This window comes from Nilaparvata lugens, chromosome 2 (assembly GCF_014356525.2).
Source record: "Nilaparvata lugens isolate BPH chromosome 2, ASM1435652v1, whole genome shotgun sequence".
NCBI classification, from domain to species: Eukaryota; Metazoa; Arthropoda; class Insecta; order Hemiptera; family Delphacidae; genus Nilaparvata; species Nilaparvata lugens.
Genome location: NC_052505.1, coordinates 72,741,854 through 72,759,825, shown reverse-complemented (window position 1 = coordinate 72,759,825; position 17,972 = coordinate 72,741,854). Strand labels below are relative to the sequence as shown.

At 36.5% G+C, this 17,972-nt stretch overlaps 1 protein-coding gene across 1 annotated transcript; it reads left to right on the top strand.

The window, feature by feature from the left end:
- Window positions 1-3,112: 3,112 nt before the first annotated feature.
- Window positions 3,113-14,690, top strand: LOC120348812 (proteasome subunit beta type-2-like). The gene is made up of 4 exons (XM_039421679.1): window positions 3,113-3,541; window positions 5,581-5,774; window positions 7,619-7,781; window positions 14,475-14,690. The coding sequence occupies exons 1-4, from the start codon at window positions 3,451-3,453 to the stop codon at window positions 14,633-14,635; spliced, it is 609 nt and encodes a 202-aa protein (XP_039277613.1). The 5' UTR covers window positions 3,113-3,450; the 3' UTR covers window positions 14,636-14,690.
- Window positions 14,691-17,972: the final 3,282 nt, after the last annotated feature.

Genomic DNA, 17,972 nt, shown 5'->3' with positions numbered 1-17,972 from the left:
TCTTTCAACTATAATAAACTGTGGGGTCTGAACGGAAAGATTGAGTTTGAAAGAGATTGGATCTTAAGGTTACCATTCAAGTATTTGTATATAACTAAATTGTACTAACCTATAGTTTATCTGTGGCTTAAAGCATAGAGCTGACCCTCAGCAGTCCATAGGAGAAACATCAAGTAAGTTCCTGGGCGTCTACATAGACCAAAGGTTAACATGGGAGCCTCATTGTAGAAATCTTTGTGACAAGCTCTCAAAGTCTATCTACCTCATAAGATGTTTCAAGAGTCAACTGTCGAATGATTATTTGCGTATGGCATATTTCAGTTTGTTGCACAGTCTTCTGTGATATGGTATCCTACACTGGGGTGGAAGTAGTCATATTTCTGGTGTTCTCCTTCTCCAGAAAAAAGCTGTGAGGATAATAGTGGGGGCCACTTTCAGGGAACATTGCAAACCGTTATTTGTTTCTCTTGGAATATTATCGGTTTACAACCAATATATTTATGTTGTTGCCTTGTATATACATGAAAATAAGTGTAAAATGAACACAAGAGGTATGGTTCATTCATACAACACCCGCCAAAGACTACAACTTGATACCCAACGTACAAGATTAACCAAAGTACAGAAGTCCCATCACGTCTACAATAGGTCTACAACAGTTTGCCAGTCAATAAAAAATTATCCAGTCTCTTTGTTCGGCGAATTACTGTTCGATCCCTTCTATTCTTTGGAGGAGTTTTTCACACATACTTCATAATAAATTGAGTGTTATGAATATTCTATTGACGTTGCTGATGACTGTATGGTCCGATAGCAAAAGAATTAATTATATCAATATTGTTTGTCGAACTGGAGAAGTTTGTTAGGGACTTAGATCAGGTTTGAAGTCACTGCACAGAGTTACAGCTAGGCATTCTGTCAACTAGGTAATTGAAAAAGTTATTCAGAAGATTCAATTCTTGATAATCTCTTGCAGAATAGATGTTGTCAAGAGTTGAATGAAATGCATCAAATTTATATGAGATTGGTAGATCAAGTGTTGCTCCTAGTAGACCTCACTCAGTCGTAGTGTGGGCGGGCCAAGGAAGGAAGGGTTGTTATCTTCTCTTTTTCATCCGTTCCAGTGAAATCCCTTTTCTTGATGGAATCTCCTCCAGGCATGGGATATTTTCTTGACGTTAATCGGCTACTTTAAGGGCCGGTTTCCGAGCTTGTTTAAACGCGGTTGAATCTTAGATGAAAGTAGTAGTAATAATAAATGCTAGGATGATGATTTCTCTACTATTATTATTAGGGCCGGTTTCCGAGATCCGGATTTAAGTTCTAGACTTTAAACAGCTGGAGTCAGAAAATTGGCTTTCCGAAACGGGGCGTAGTCACAGTTTTAATGATAATCTTCATTTTCTCATTTCTATAATTGGAAACGTTTTTCCTTGATGTAATGAAAAATTCGTAAATAATTAAAACTAGCTGAAACTTTACAATATTTTCTCTTTATTTTATGTTGTGTTAAATTTTCTAGTTTTTCGAAATTTGAAAAAACCAACGTGGACTTTGACTTCGCCCAGTTTTGGAAAGCCAATTTTCTGACCCCAGCTGTTTAAAGTCTAGAACTTAGCTTAATCCCGAGCTCGGAAACCGGCCCTAATTGACCGAGCGAAGTGAGGTCTAAGATTCAAAAGTCGACGGTTTGGCATTTCTCTTAATGTTTATATGTTGCGCATTTACGGCGAAACGCGGTAATAGATTTTCATGAAATTTGACAGGTATATGTTTCTTTTTAAATTGCGCGTCAACGTATATACTAGGTTTTTATAAATTTTGCATTTCAAGGATAATATAAAAGGGAAAAGGAGCATCCTTCATATGCCAATATTGGAGTAAAAATCAGACTATAGAATTATTCATTATAAATCAGCTGTCTAGTGGACTATAATACTACCCGTTCAAAAACATCGAACATCTTGAGAATGTATCTTTCCATCAACGTTAAAAGACAGTTGACTATAATACTACCCGTTCAAAAACATCGAACATCTTGGGAATTTATCTTTCCATCACGGTATTAAGATGAAAATTCTTCTTCTATTTACCGTGCTTTCCATCAACGTTGTAGACAGTTGCAGCCAGACCTGATAACTGCGCTCACACTCACATTCCGGGACGACACGTCACGGTACTATAGGACAGAAAGCTCTGTGCTTATTTAGGATTTTTTTCTAGACATTTTAAATTGATAAATTATTTATTAATTTTTTTTGAGAAAACAACAACAAGTCAATGTAACTTACTGAGCGCGAGGTCTACTGTTCACAGAATTACTAGTAATAATAGGAGAGAACTCATCATCCTGGCGTTTATTACTACTACTACTTTCATCTAAGATTCAACCGCGTTCAATCACGTTCAATTCGTTTCTTGTCAGCATACCAATTTGTAGTTTATGCGGCCGGCGTTTAAGTTTAAAAGCGTTTACTCTAGATGCAGTTTGAACCAAGCATCTAATTGAATTACTTGAAAAAAGTTGTACGTTTTTAAGAGCTTTTTGGTTATTGAAGAAATAAAAACTATAGTGAGGTCTACGTTATAATGGCGGTGTTTGATTGGCAATGGTATTGCTGTCCTTGTCTGTCATTCAACAAAGCAGATACAGTAAGGTCCACGTTATAATGACAGTATTTGATCAACTTCGGTTTTGCTATCCTTGTCTATCATTCGACAAAGCCGGTGGTACTATCCTTTTCTAGGTCCACTCCGATGACAATTATGTTTTCGACAGTGTAGAAAAATAATTAATTAATGCAGAGAATCGGCATCACTATTCTTCTATCTTTTTCCACTGCCATTATAACGTGGACTACACTATAGCGCTATCTCTTTTTCGCTTTGCTCTGTTGCCAGATCGTCTTTCAACAATGTAGAATTGATAATTAATTAACGAAATTATATATCTTAATTATCTTTCTCCACTGCCATTATAACGTGAACCTCACTATATATCATGTGGGTATGATTTCGAACACATTAAGGTTGGGCAATTTCTACGACGTAGAATGGTCTTTTCTAAAAAGAGTTTCTTCAAGCGTTGAAAAATTCTATTCATAATAAATCTCAGAATGAAATAACAACTTGCTACTGCAGTTTGAAATGAAACAAGTTATTAATGAACACATCATTTATAACAATTAAAAAAATGGAATTAATCAATTTCTGTATTCATTGGTGAAAAGACAAAATTATCTTAGCAGTGGTATTTGACTATTTGCGTGTGTGTGTACGCGTGCGAGTATTTTGTTTGTTGTGCTAGTACTAGTACTGTGTGAATGAATTGGCAATAATTTGAAGAAACATTTTTCTCTCATAGAATAGCAAATCATTTTGTGAAAATTATTCACATTTTAAGAACTTTCTGTCTGATAGTTTTTATTTTGTTATTGTTACTTGAAAAACATGGAAACCTTACTTGGGATAAGATGTAATGATTTTGTTATGCTTGCCTCTGATATGTCGTGTGGAGAAAGCATTTTTGTTGTAAAACAAGGTATGTAATGCATAGTTTTCTATTGATTTATCTATAAATACACTCCTTCCAAATAGGATGTTACAATGTATTTGAACGCAAAGCTTTTTTCTTTAGCCTACTTTCTAGTTAGCCGGATTCAGTTGCAGGTTATAGGTTATGTGAAAACATGAATAAGCAATAAATTAAAAATATATTTTTATTCTGGCAAATTTATTTTTATCATCTATACTCATATGTTAACTACATTAAGAGATTTCACTTGATCTTAGTTGACTCTTGAAACTATTCAGCAAGGTGTCATTTTCTGGTGCGGTTAATATACCCTTGACAGCTCCGGCCTTTTGATACTAAGGGCGTCGTTAGTGGACACCGCTTTATATTGATTATATGCTCCCGTGTGTAGGATGATATAAATCGGAAAACTATAAGCGATCCTGTCTCGTACAGGTGATATTCTATGTTCCTTTTTTCTTTTGCACAACACGGTTTTATAATACAAGTTCGAAGTCTAAGATCTAGGTTTAAAGCTATATCAGAAATGAGTAAGTTATATCGTTGAAGCTTTTGAGGAGATGGATCTTTTGCATCTGGTTCTTGCTAATCTGAGCAAGGCTTATGATTGTGTACTTAATGGAAGCTTGCCAGCTCTATTTGGCTGAAGGAATCATTGTAGGTGCTCTCTCACAGCCTATAGTTGAACAGTCTGGCTTGCGGGTTCCGAGAGTTTTTGATATCATGATATTGCTTTAAAAAACAGATTCAAGATCTAGCTGGAAAGAAATCCATTCTACTCAGTAAATGAATGTGCTCAGGGACAGTTTAGTTTGGCCTGCCATCTTGCTTTTTTGACACAATCTATACTGTACAATGGTCATGGATGTAGAAGGATCAGTTAAAGGAATTATGCTTCAGTACATGAAACGAGGTTTTTAATATTCCTATTTAGCTATGAAACACCAATTTTTAAAATGTTCATGTAAAGTTGAGACTTTGTAGTTTTCTTAAAGAAATTAGGGTATTTTTTCTTATTCAATAAAAATGGTTCGATACGATATCCATAATAATTCTTGTACTACAAAATTTCGTATGAGGAGGAGACTTTAAGGCACTACTACTCCTCCAGAATTAATTGTAGTCGCGAGTACCAATTTTCCAGACCAAAAGTCACATAGTGCTAGGTCTGATGAGTAGGGTGGATGTTCTAACACCGGGATGCTGAACTTGGTCAGGAACCGCTCAACAGATAACGCGGAATGAGCTGGCGCATTGTCTTTGTGCAAAATCCATGATTTGTTTTTTCTCATCTCGAGTCCTTTTCTTCTTTCTCCTTCACGTATTTTATCAAGTACCTCATGGTAGTAATGTTGATCAATTGTTTGATCAATTGAAGGTACACAATCCCATAAATATCGAAACAACAATCATCATTGCTTTGAATTTTTATGCTAACCGTTTTTCCGGCAATACAAAATAACACTAACGTGAATGACGGTTATGACTCAACGAAGTTGTTTACAGAAACGAGACTAACTGCATTCTGAAGAGGAAGTCTCAAACTAAATAGATGTTGTTCAATGTTGGTTAGCGCATGCGCACTCGTTCCACTGCATTATCAGTCCTGTTATTTAATAGGCACACCTCGTATTAACGATAACACGTTGAAATTTGTTGAAAAAGTAGTAGATCTACATTTTATACCCTATACGTTGATAAGAATAATTTTATTTTACAATTTCTAACAAGTAAAGTCGAAACGTTCAAAATACAGGTACTCTCGTCTGAAGAGCCTCACTCATCTTGACAATATTATCAACATGTATATTGTCTACTTCGACCTGCATCACACCCAATATATTGATTGAATCAGTGCATTCAATTATATCTTTTCCTATTTGAAATTGAGGAAAAGTAGCGGCACATGAGAAGAGTTTTTGCAGAGTTTATTGAGATTTTGTGGGCATCATCGAAAATAAAAAAGAAATTCGACTCTCATTTGCCCAACTTTTTTTCTGATCCATCAAATTGTTGCTTCTCTGACTTTTTTCATTTTATTTCAGATGAGAGCAAAATATTCCAGCTCTCTGATAAAATTGCCATGGGAATCGTTGGTGAACATGGAGACACTGTTCAATTTGCAGAGTACATCTCCAAAAATATTCAGCTGTATAAAATGAAGAATGGCTATCCACTTTCTCCAAGAGCAGCGGCAAACTTCACTACTAAAAACCTCGCTGATAGTTTGAGAAGCTCGGTAAATATTTGTTGATCTCCAATTCAATTTGTTGTATGTAGTAACTTTCTAGATGTTCGGGATTATCTTTGGTATGACATGGAAAATGGCTTACGCAGATCACTAGTTGAAATGAGCATTATTATTTGTGACTACACATGGTTTATGTTACAAGTATTTGCTACTCTTTCCAGCTTTTATTCTGCTATTCCACTGCCCATTAGCACTAACAGTAAGGGCCGGTTTCCGAGCTCAGGATTCAGCCAAGTCCTAGACTTTAAACAGCTGCAGTCGGAAAATTGTCTTTCCGAAACGGGGCGTAGTCACAGTCCACGTTAAAATTAAATTTCGAAAAACTAGAAAATTGAACACAAAATAAAATAAAGAGAAAATCGTGTAAAGTTTCAGCTATTATGAATTGATAATTTCGTCCAGGAAAACCATTTCCAATTATAGAAATGAGGAAATAGAGATTATCATGAAAACTGTGACTACGCCCCGTTTCGGAAAGCCAACTTTCTGACTCCGGCTGTTTAAAGACTAGAGCTTAGCTAAATCCCGAGCTCGGAAACCGGCCCTAAGACATGTTATTGATTTGGACTGTCGTATAAATTAGAATTGGAACCGTTTTGGGCTTTAGCCTGTTGTACTTCTCTGGAAGTTTTGTTATGTTCAATTATTGAATAAATAAAATAAAAACCCACTGGTCCATTTGCACCAAAAGAGTTGAAACTGCGTCTAGCCTATCAATGGTTTAAAACCCGAGTATTATAATTTCATCTGAAAACCCTGTACGCCCTTGGATCTGAGTTGAAAGCAAATGCCCAAATTTGCCCTTACTTAGATGCTAAATATTAAACTAGATGATTTTTAAATTTTCACGCCTGTGTGCTTTGAGCTTGAGTACTTGAGATAGTAGGTGGAGGAAAACCAGAGGCGAGGCGTCCGGACATCTCTGGATTCGCCGATGACTGGACAGAAATTGATATGTAATGTGTTTATTATTAAATTTAAAATACTCGTATTTTAAATGAATACAAAAGGTGAAGAAACCAAAAGAGAAACGTTTTTTTCGAGCGCGCCAAGTTTGAATAAAGTAGTCTACTACATCATCAGTTCCATCCGTTCAATGTGATTCTCAAAAATATGCGATTCCAGTAATGCTATTCAGCATTGTTTACCACCACTCTTCTGCATCATCACTCTCCCTCTCCCCGTAAACTGGTGGAGTAGACGGTCAAAGACATCGCTATTTTCTGCGATTCCAGTGTTACAAACCGTACGATAATTATTTTGTTTCCAATTTGTTATTGATAATTATTATTTCTTCTATGTTTGGTTTTGAAGCACCTACATTTAAAAATCTACTTTGTGAAAATAATTAAGAACTGAAAATTTGGTGAAGTGAACAACTACAAGACAACCTATTTCGGACTATGTGTAACCTTATCTAAATGTGGGAGATGAATAGCACAAGGTTACCTTATTTTTTCCCTCCCGGTCATTTTTGATGTTGTACTTGTTTTATGAATTAAATAATAGAGAATTCCATTTCAATTTTTTAAATTAATTTTAATTATTGAGGGCCAGTTTCCGAGTTTGAGATTCAGCCAAGTTCTAGACTTTTCAACTCTAGGATTTTGAATAGTAAACTTATATTTTACTAGATGTCATTTTGATCGATAAATAATCGTTTAAAATTAAATATTATTATCTTTCAACTGAATTGTTCCTGGATATGACTGAGCCAAAAGTCACGTCCCCCCCCCCCCTGAGGAAAACACATGTCATATATACAATCTGCTTGAATAGCTATTCAAATGATAATATATATTGAAGTAAGATGTTGTTTTTATATTTTTCAGAGTCCATACCATGTTAACATGTTAATTGGTGGCTATGATAAAGTTGATGGTCCCCAACTCTTCTACATTGATTATTTGGCATCTTTCGCTGAAGTTCCTTTCTCCGTCCATGGCTATGGTGGCATGGTAACCTTGGGTCTCTTGGATAGATACTACAAAGAAGGTGCGATATTTTAATAAGAACAATTCTATCGGAAACGTCAATTGATAATAATACCGTACATAACTTCAGGTTTCAATTTTACAATAGTAAAATGTCCATAATAATAATTAATATATACAAGGTATCAATAGAATAAAGAAGATACATCAAATGGGGGGATAAAGTCATATAACATAATAGAATATAGTCATTAAATGATAAAATAATAAAGAATACATCAAAATCATAACAATACAAATATTGAGAACATTTATACTAAAAGATATATTCTTCCCTGCTTTAATTAAAATAGTTGTCAAATGGTAGATTGAAGAAATCTGAAAGTGAGTACAATGGATTTTCCAATAGGAGGCGTAAATTTTCCAATTTATTGAATAATTTCAATGATATATGATTCGGGCTGGTTGCTATCCTATTCAATCTAGTATATGGTACATCTATTTTTGATTTGTTCCTAGTGTTATTACTGTAAATGTCGGTTCTGCAGCTATATGAGCCTAAATTCTTTTCTATTTGTAGAAGTTTGAAAGCGACCATGCTATAAACTGTCATGATTTTCTGTTTTATAAATAGATGCTTGCAATGTTTCAGATAATCAACATTGCATATAATTCTTTAAGCCTTTTTCTGGAGCAAGAATACTTTTTGAACCTCTGGGGCGCAGCCCCACAAGACTAAACCATACATATAAGTGCTTTGAAAAAAGGCGAAGTAGCACATTCTCAAATAATTGGAAGGCACACAGTCCTTGAAACTACGAAGGAGATATATAACCTTACTTAATTTTGAGCAGACACTTTCAATGTGGGGTATCCATGTGAGCTTCTGATCCAGTGTTATGCCCAGAAGCTTTACACTTTCAGCTCCATCACTGATCTTTCTCAGTCCAAGCACCAGTGTTTGCGTCTTGGCATTATTCAAAAATAGGCGGTTCGCTCTAAACCAAGCTGAAGCCTCACCCTGACTGCTGGACATTTTTTGTTGTAGAGCACTCAGATCAACATCGTTGGTAACCAGTGATGAATCATCAGCGTAGCAAACAACTTTAGATGAAATACTTAATTCTATATCATTCATCATCACTAGAAATAATAGTGGCCCAAGAATGGATCCTTGAGGTACTCCGTGTGGTACTTTAAGTGGATCAGAAAGACTTGAGTTTATACACACTGTCTGTGTACGACCCTCTAAATAGAATTCAAATAATTTTAAAGCTCTATCACGGACACCCAAAAATTGTAATTTTTTTAGTAGAATACTGGGATCAACGACATCAAATCCTTTACTCAGATCGAATAGAATTAATCTTGTGTATTTCTTCCTATTGAAGCCATCCTCGACCACGGTTACAACTGACTGCACGGCTTCAATTGTTGACTTCCCCTTCCTAAAACCATACTGGGAGTCTGCAAACAAGTTATTCAATTCTAGGAAATCGTACAATTGAGTTGCAATAATATATTCAAAGATTTTTCCAAAGATTGGTGGGATAGAAATTGGTCTGAAGTTATCTGGTGAATTCCTGTCACCCTTTTTGTGAATCGGGATAGTTCTGGAATGTTTTAGTAAAGATGGAAAAACTGCTGATTTCATACAGGCATTTAAAACTGATGTAAGTGGTTGTAAGATGGGTTCTATTACTTGTTTAATAAGGGAGCTAGAGTGACAATATAATAAATCTTTGGTGTTGGACGACTTCATCCTGGAAACTATTTCAAGGACTTGAATATAGGTTACTTCTTTTATTTCAAAAACAACCTGTGTTACTGGGGAAGATTCCAGCAGGTCAACAGCGGAAATCTGTGATGGCTCAATTTCTTCATGAATTTCCTCAATGGAACTGATAAAGTATTGATTGAATTCTTTTGCTGAGATAGAAGTAACATTAGACTTAGCGGGCGTGTAATTTTTTCTAATAATTTTCCAGGCTGCTGATAATTTATTATTAGCTGATTTAATCAAATTGGCATTATGGTTTAGTTGAGCCTCTCTTAATTCACTTCTGAACAACTTTTTGATCTTATTGTAAGTCAACTTTGCTGAGTCAGAACCTTCTTTTTTAAATTTATCATAAGCAATTAAAACTTAATTCTTAAGTATATTCAGAGCTGGTGAATTGAGAAATTTAGCCTTAGATTTATTGAAAATTCCGGGTCTACGTTTGACAACCGGAAATGTGTCTAGGAACAAACCATGAAATTTATTGAAAAATTTATCAAAATTGTATTCAGCCCCGTCATGAATATTTTCTCCAGTCCAATCAACCAAACTAAGATTATTGCAGAACCAGCTCAATGCCCTTGAAGTTATTGGTCTGAAGCTCTGTGCCTGCGAACATTGCTCATTACCGGAATGTCCATCCGAATTTGAATTTGATTTGAAAAAGAAACATAGTGCGCCATGATCACCCAGTGCCACTGGATCAACCTCTACATTAAAATTATCTGGATTTAAATCTGTTGCAATATTATCTAACGCAGATTTATGTCTAGTAGCCTCTAAGTTTGTCAGGTGTAGATCAAGGGACTTTAATAGATTTATCAGGTCCGACCTTCTAGAATCCATTGATAATATATTTACATTAAAGTCCCCACCTATGATAATATTATATGAATTTCTCTTATATCTATATAGTGACAGAATTAATATCTCCAATGCACTTAAAAATGTTTCCAGGTTACCAATAGGTGATCTATACAATACTATGATAAGAAGTTTTAATTTTTTAACAATAACGCCTGCAAATTCGTGATGCATTACAAGACAATGAGATGACAAATCAAGAGGCTGTACATGGTCAGAATATTTTCTGGAAATGAATATGGCAACCCCGCCATTCTTAAAATTTTTTCTGCAAAAACTGGCCGTCAACTTAAAACCTTCTATCTGTACTAGATTCAAGAAATCCTTCCCCAACCAGTGCTCCGAGAGACAAAGCACATCGAAATCTCTTTCTTGATTGATCATCTCAATCTCTTTTATTTTGTTTTATAGAGATTGAACATTACAATATATAAGAGAAAAAATATAAGGATTTCTTTTAGAATCTAAATTGTTTTGTTTAAAAAACGGGCTGGAAAGTTTGGAGAGTTGACTAAAAAATCTCTCTCATCCAGAGATTGATAGGAAGTCGGATAGGTGGAACAATTTTCAATTGATATAAATCTTTCCATTGATACAGAGTTGACGGGATTCTGCAAACAGCGAGTGGTTGGTGAACTAGGCGTGATTGGATATGACCCTAAACTGTGATTTTCCGTTTGTATTTCAGTACTGGAAGACGCATGACTAACATCATAGCCACCTCTAATACAAGGTCGCGGCCTACGATATTGCAACGTCGCAGTGTAGGCCTACAATCTAATACATGATTGGTGAAAAAGATCATCTGGTATTTTTTTAAATATTTTTCCAATCATATATTAGATTCTAGGCCTACACTGCGACGTTGCAATATCGTAGGCCGCGGCCTTGTATTAGAGTGGCTATGCTAACATCGAAAAATTCTCTCACAAATCTCGACAGCCGGTTGACGAGAGTCTTCTTCCCACGGCGGTTGAGATGAAGCCCATGTCGCGTGAAATGAGATCTAACAAGGAACGCGTTAATGTCCATGTAGTGAATGTTAAGTCTACTTGTGTAGTTCCGCACCGCTCTAGATATAAAAGAGTTTGCATAACAGATATTTTCGTTGAGAGAAGGATCATCATGTCTGTGGGGAACACTGCATAACAGGATATTAGTCTTCAGATCTATCTCGGCGAGAGACTGCACTGCCTGGTCCAACGTCAACAGGAACGGTTCGTCTCGATGAAGGTCATTTGAACCCACCGATACAATTATGAAGTCTCCCTCTGTGAAGTCCTTGATTAAACTACGACTCTCCGGAACAACATTCTTCAACTTGGCATTAGATTTCGTGGAAACCAAGACTTAAAAATCTTCACAAAGATCTCTCGTATAGTTACAGAACTGTGTTCCCTGACTATCTGTTAGAAACGTAACTAGCTGTCTCTTCTTGGGGATTACATTCTTATGACGCTTAAGGTGAGTTGTTTTAATCCGAGTTGAGGGGGGTTGGTGAATCTCAGCTGTTAAATCTTTGCGGCATGAAGGGTGGCAACGTGTTGGACAGAGAGAACCGCAAATCTATTCTCTGTCTCAAAAGTATTACTCTCTCTCTCTCTCTCTCTCTCTCTCTCTCTCTCTCTCTCTCTCTCTCTCTCTCTCTCTCTCTCTCTCTCTCTCTCTGTATATTCTTAGCCTTTATAACATTTCTTGGCGTGATAAAGTCCGTAACTTCAATTGAATCTTGCTCCAAATTGATATCTCCTCTTTCACAAAAACTATTTTACGCAGTTTGAAAAATATTTATAACTGCATTTTTATTTTTAACTCTTCACTCAAACTTCGTTTAGAAGCTTCTATGTTCACAATTCGTGATTTCAGAAGATTTATTTCCTCGCCTGCTTTCCCTTTATTAACCAATGAATCTTCAAAGCATTCTTTTCTTCTAGACAGCTGCCTATTTTTCTCTGAGAGCTCAAACAGATTGTTTCTTATTTCGCAGTTGTCCGAAAGTGAAATGTCCAGTTTGTTTAAGACCCCGGTTACATGTGGGATCAAGTCAATTATAGCGTCGTTGGAATATTTTTCGGCGATCATAGAGAGTGTTTCCCTAACGACAACTGCCAACTCAACGACGTCCGCATTGATTAGGTCTCCATTCAATCTGTCGAGCTCCGATTGAGCACGAATAAAATTTTTGCGCATTCGTCGAGTCTTCATTGTCTTCTTTGAAAAATATAAACACCGGATAGAGAATGTTCACTGATGAGAAAACAGGTGTCCACTGCCAACTGTCAGCGTTGTCATAGCAACCGAGGGACGCTACTATTTACTAGCAGTTACGTCAGCCGGCGCTTATCCAAATACCTTAAAGATGCATAGACTCACATGCAGCGCTAGTGTCGTACTTGAAATTGAAATCGGCCATTGAGGGGGCAACCTATAAGATTATTACATACCAATGCCTTTGTAATCTATAATATTACAAATATATAAATATAATATCTCGTGCTAAAATATCCCAATGGCGGCCTTCAATTTCAAGTAAGAGCTATCATTGGGAAGGCATAGGCATTGTGGGTCTATATCTCTTAAGGTCTTTGCGCTTATCGTACTGGTGTGAAATCAAGATAAGAAGTATACTATGAAGTTGAATACCGCTTGCGACTACTTGAAAGCAGCTAGAAACTACGAAGGAAAAATTATCAAGCCGGAAGATTGAATGAGATAGATAGTGTGAGTGATGATCCAACTAATAGCACAAAGGATAGCTCCGAAGATGTACAGCAGACAGTCAATCGCAACAATTCAGCAACAGATGAAGAAGAAATTGATACGGAAAACAGCGACGTTAAGGAGTATTCCTTCTTACATATTTCTTCACAATTTATATTTGTTAGGTTCCCTGCAGGGGGTTCAAAGTTCATCATCATCATCAAGCTCGAAAAGGTGTATTCTTATAGTGATTCTCTTGTACTGTTAATTAGGTTAGAAACAGAAGTCTATTACTGAAGCCGTCAATAACTTTTCTGAACTATTTATCAATTTTTGATGAAGAACTATCGAAAACACTATAAAATACGAAAAATAATATACACAACATTATAGCAACCATTCGAGGCAGCCAGTGATACCAACTCTTCATCTAGGAAGTAGATTATATAATTTATAATACATTTTTGATTATATACATTTTTCATAGATTCAATTAAGCTAGTCATCAAATCAAATGTCAACAATGATAAGAGATAACTTGGCATACTCTTCAAAGATGTAATGACTGTTTTCCTGTTAGGAAACACTATTTTTTAAAACTAACAAATTCGGATGTCATTCATATATGCGATATCTGAAATGTGCGAGTATTTCAACATTATTTGTTATATGAGCTTAATATCTACAATTATCAATCTCGCTTCGTTTGCCTTACCCGTGTCTAACCAAGGGGCTCCGGCCCCCTTGACTTCTAGTTGGAACATCCAGTAATAAGATCAGCAACATCTTTCATTTGAGCTTGCATCCTTCCGTTAAAAAGTCAAAAAAGACTTTATGGCTCAATTCAATCACCAGTTTTATTTGAATTATGTAGCGCAGGGTTGCAAAAAACCTTACTTTTCAGAATTAATATATATTCAGTTATTTCTCAATTAAAGCCTTGGTTAAGATACTAAGAGAACTATTGCATTTCAGTCTAATAGTACTTTGGAACAGGAATAATATGGAGAATTTGACAAACACCCATATCTAACCCCCTCAAATTCATTCAAAGTATGAATTTACTTGAAAAATGTAGTTAGGTTAGGTTAGTTTAGTTTTCAAAATGCATTGAAAATTCAATGAAAAACTTGAAAAAAGAAACCCTTTAATTTAGCACCATCATTACTTGAGCTAAACCTATGTACACTTTAGTGTTTAGATTTTATGGTTAATTTGTTCTCGAAAACCCTAGAAGGATTTACTCAAAACCCCAAAAAGTATTAAATGGACCTGTGTACAAAATTTGAACTACTGTGTCTATAGAAAAACGCCAATTTTGAGTGTAATCTTCTGCGAAATATTGTAGTCCTCTAAACATAAGATATTCTTCAGGAGATCCTTATTTATTTATATCTATTGATTTTTCAGATATGACTGAAGAGGAGTGTTATGAAGTCATGAAGAAGTGTGTTCGTGAGATCCACAAAAGATTAATTCTCAATCTGCCAAACTTCCAGGTGGAAGTTATCAACAAAGATGGTGTTAAATCCCTTCCCAGAATAACTGTCGAAAACGTGGGAGTGAATTGAATAATTTTCATGTATTGCTTAACAATTATTTCATTAAACTTAATTGATTTATAAATTCTTGTTTTTTTTATTCAAACTCTTATTCACAGTTCCAATATCTGGTTAGGTCAGGATTAGGTTAATTTAGGGCATCAGGTCAGTATTTCATCGCGGCCAAATAGAACAAGTACTGACCGATAATGGTCTCTCTAGTGAGTTCCAAGTCACAACGTTCACGGTCACCGCAATGAGTTTAATTCATAAGTTATTTTTCAAAAGTCAAATATGTTTCCGTGGCTCTTTCCATCTTTTGTTTCTCATCTCCACGCATTGACAATACACTCCATGCATACACTCAATGTGATCATATTCTTAGTCTTTAAGCAAATGTACTTCTTTAATCATATTTTATATACAACCATCGAAGATGTCTTGGCCGGTTGCAGACGAACCACAATTGCATGTGGGATGTGGGACGACATACCACAGAACAATACGACTAAGGCCGGTTGCTGACGAACCACTATCGCATGTGGGATGTAGGACCGACATACCACAGAACAATACGACTAACGCAGAGAGTCTTTCACACTACATTTGAGAAAACTCTCATTAGTGCTATTTTGGTACAGAAGCTTGGGGAAGCGAGGTGATCAAACCAGTGGTACCACAATCGCAAGAAAAATCATCGCTACCACAGCGCGCAACGCCATGTGAAAGTATCAGTGTCACTGCCATGCCTGCCAATGCATTCCATATGTGCTACGTTTGTGGTACCACAGAAGGAATATAGTAGCTCCCACATCCCACATGCGATAGTGGTTCGTCTGCAACCGGCCTTAGTCGTATTGTTCTGTGGTATGTCATCCCATATGCGATAGTGGTTCGTATGCAACCGGCCTTAAGTTATTAGTTAGGACTATAGTCAAATTATAGAAAGGAGAGACGACACTAAAGCGGCCCATACACTGCTCGTGCATTGCACATCCTGCCATTTTTTGTATTGGCACGACCAGCTTGGCATGGCACGAGGAGCGCCATACACTGCAGATTCAGTTCGCTCCGTGCCGTGCTAGAAGTCGGTTGTGAAAGTGATATTTTTGGCCTGGCGCGACGAAAATCAAACCTTTCCGGTTTGCCATCGTGCCGTGCAATGCAGGACATGCTTAGCACATTCCTCACACATTGGCACGATCCTTCCATTTTTGGCCCGTCCTGCAAGCACGACATGCAATGCTGGCCAGTGTATGAGCTGCTTAAGATTTTTCCACTCGTAAATACCAGTTCACGCTGCTCACATTCACATTTAAATCAGGTATGTGATATTCAGTTTAACTTCATCTTTGGATGTTAGGCAGGCCACTAAGGGCCAAGTCACACGAGGTGTTTCTTCAGTCGACAGGTCAGGAAGCTCATCGATTGGGAAAAGAAGCTCACTCCATACGTCAACCCAATCAAAGATCTTCCTGTCCTGTCGTGCCGAATGAAAAAACGCCTCGTGTGGCTTGGCCTTAACGATACTGCAGGTCTCTCAAACGCTTCAAACGAAATGTATCTGATTCTTTGTTGTTTATTTTTTCTTCCCTGCTCTATTCCAAATCAAATTATTTTGTATCATTATCATTTTAAACATCCTAATTTATTACTTATTTATTGTTATTGGTGGTTTATTTTATGTTGGAAACACTTGTTTTTCGCTGAAAGCCTTCTGTCAGTCACAAAAAACTTGTTTGAACGTACTGCAGTATCGTTAGTGGCCGGCCATTAAGTATACTCCAGTCAATATAGACATGAAAAAGGGTGTGTGCTTGCAATTTATATTTTAGTTCTGATTTTCTATTAATATATAATATTTTGGATTCATAAGAGAAGTCCAGAACCATTTTTTTTTCATGCAAAATTTCCCTGTGCTATATACAGAGTGCTCCAAAAACATGGAATTTTCGGTTTATTTTCCAGTTCTAAGCTATTTTCGCCAAATCCAGTCATCGGGCAGAAAATATCACTGGTCTTTGTTTTTAGATTATGAAATTTCGAATAAAAAATGAAATATTTTGGAGCTCTCTATCTTCAATGAGTGCCGGGTTACAATTTTTCAAAAATGAGTAAAATCATAGATTTCCAGGTTCACCTGATAACAATGCTCCTTGTATTTTGGAAAACACCTAATTGCTAGCTTCAACCATCTTCACTACCTTGATATCTTTATATTCACTATTTTTCAATGTTCTATGAATTGTTCCACAAATAAATATATTGATTTTTTTGAGCTTATTGAAAATATCTTCATCTTTTTGCCCCGGACTAAATCCAGGGTGGGAGACACTGCGAGCTGTGATGGAAGCAAGCGTCTAGTTATGGAGAAAGTAACTAAGCAAACTACCCTGGTCCTGCAGGTTAGGGGATGCACATTAGGGTGGTATCCTGCTTACGAAAAAACCAGTAAACTCAGTCTTTCAAATAGCTGTAAGTCTAGACTGACTTTTCATTATTTCCTGTCCAATTTTCCTCAAAAGCTGAAAAAATGCTTAATTTTAGGGTATCTTTGGCAATAATTCCATGCCTTTTTAATACACGACTTGAAGCACTCACAACTCAGCTAAACTCCTGAGGTGCGTACAGACTACGCATTGTGATCGCACATGAACAGAACGCGATAGGCAAGGTGATCGCAGGTCGCGCAATTCCGGTTCGCCCGCACCGAGCTGGCCAAGCTCCCACTGACAACAATGGACCACGTGGCAAACTCGTGCTCTGATTACCAGAACACAACGGATCACTTTTCCGCTCTAGTGCGCAAAGTATTACTTTGCGTACTCTTAATACTTCACTTATTATCTTGCAGCAATCCCAATCAGCTGGACATTGTTGGCGTGTATTTTGAATGCAAATTTGTTCTATCTATATATTTTCTGATTTTCAAATAAATAAAAATGAGAACTCATTAAATTATACATTTTCAATATTACTAATTATTCATTATTCCAAATTAGCTATGTATTAAGAGCGTAATGTGCGACTTTATCACTCGTGCAAAACAGATATCACGAGACGCGAAGTGGAGCGTGATAATTTTGCAAGAGCGATAAAGAAGCATTACGCGCGAATTACATACAAATTTTTTTCTACAACTGCACAAACCTGTTAAATCACTTATATCTGAAGGAGTTTATGATAATTCGTTTACACTGATATCCATCATGGGTGTAGAATCAGTACAATTACCGACTTTTTAGATTAAGATCTGACCGAGAGTGGTTTGTCTTTTGGCGAGCTGCTTATCATCAGCTGATTAGCGAGCTTAAAGAAAATCTACTGTGCATGCGCAGATGGTTAGCGAGCGAAAAAGTAGATTCTC

Bases quoted from the DNA above. Each gene is read 5' to 3' on its own strand.
- LOC120348812 (XM_039421679.1), top strand. From the start codon at position 3,451: ATGGAAACCTTACTTGGGATAAGATGTAATGATTTTGTTATGCTTGCC. The intron at 3,542-5,580 runs GTATGTAATGCA...ATTTTATTTCAG, and splicing joins CATTTTTGTTGTAAAACAAG to ATGAGAGCAAAATATTCCAG. The intron at 7,782-14,474 runs GTGCGATATTTT...TTGATTTTTCAG, and splicing joins GGATAGATACTACAAAGAAG to ATATGACTGAAGAGGAGTGT.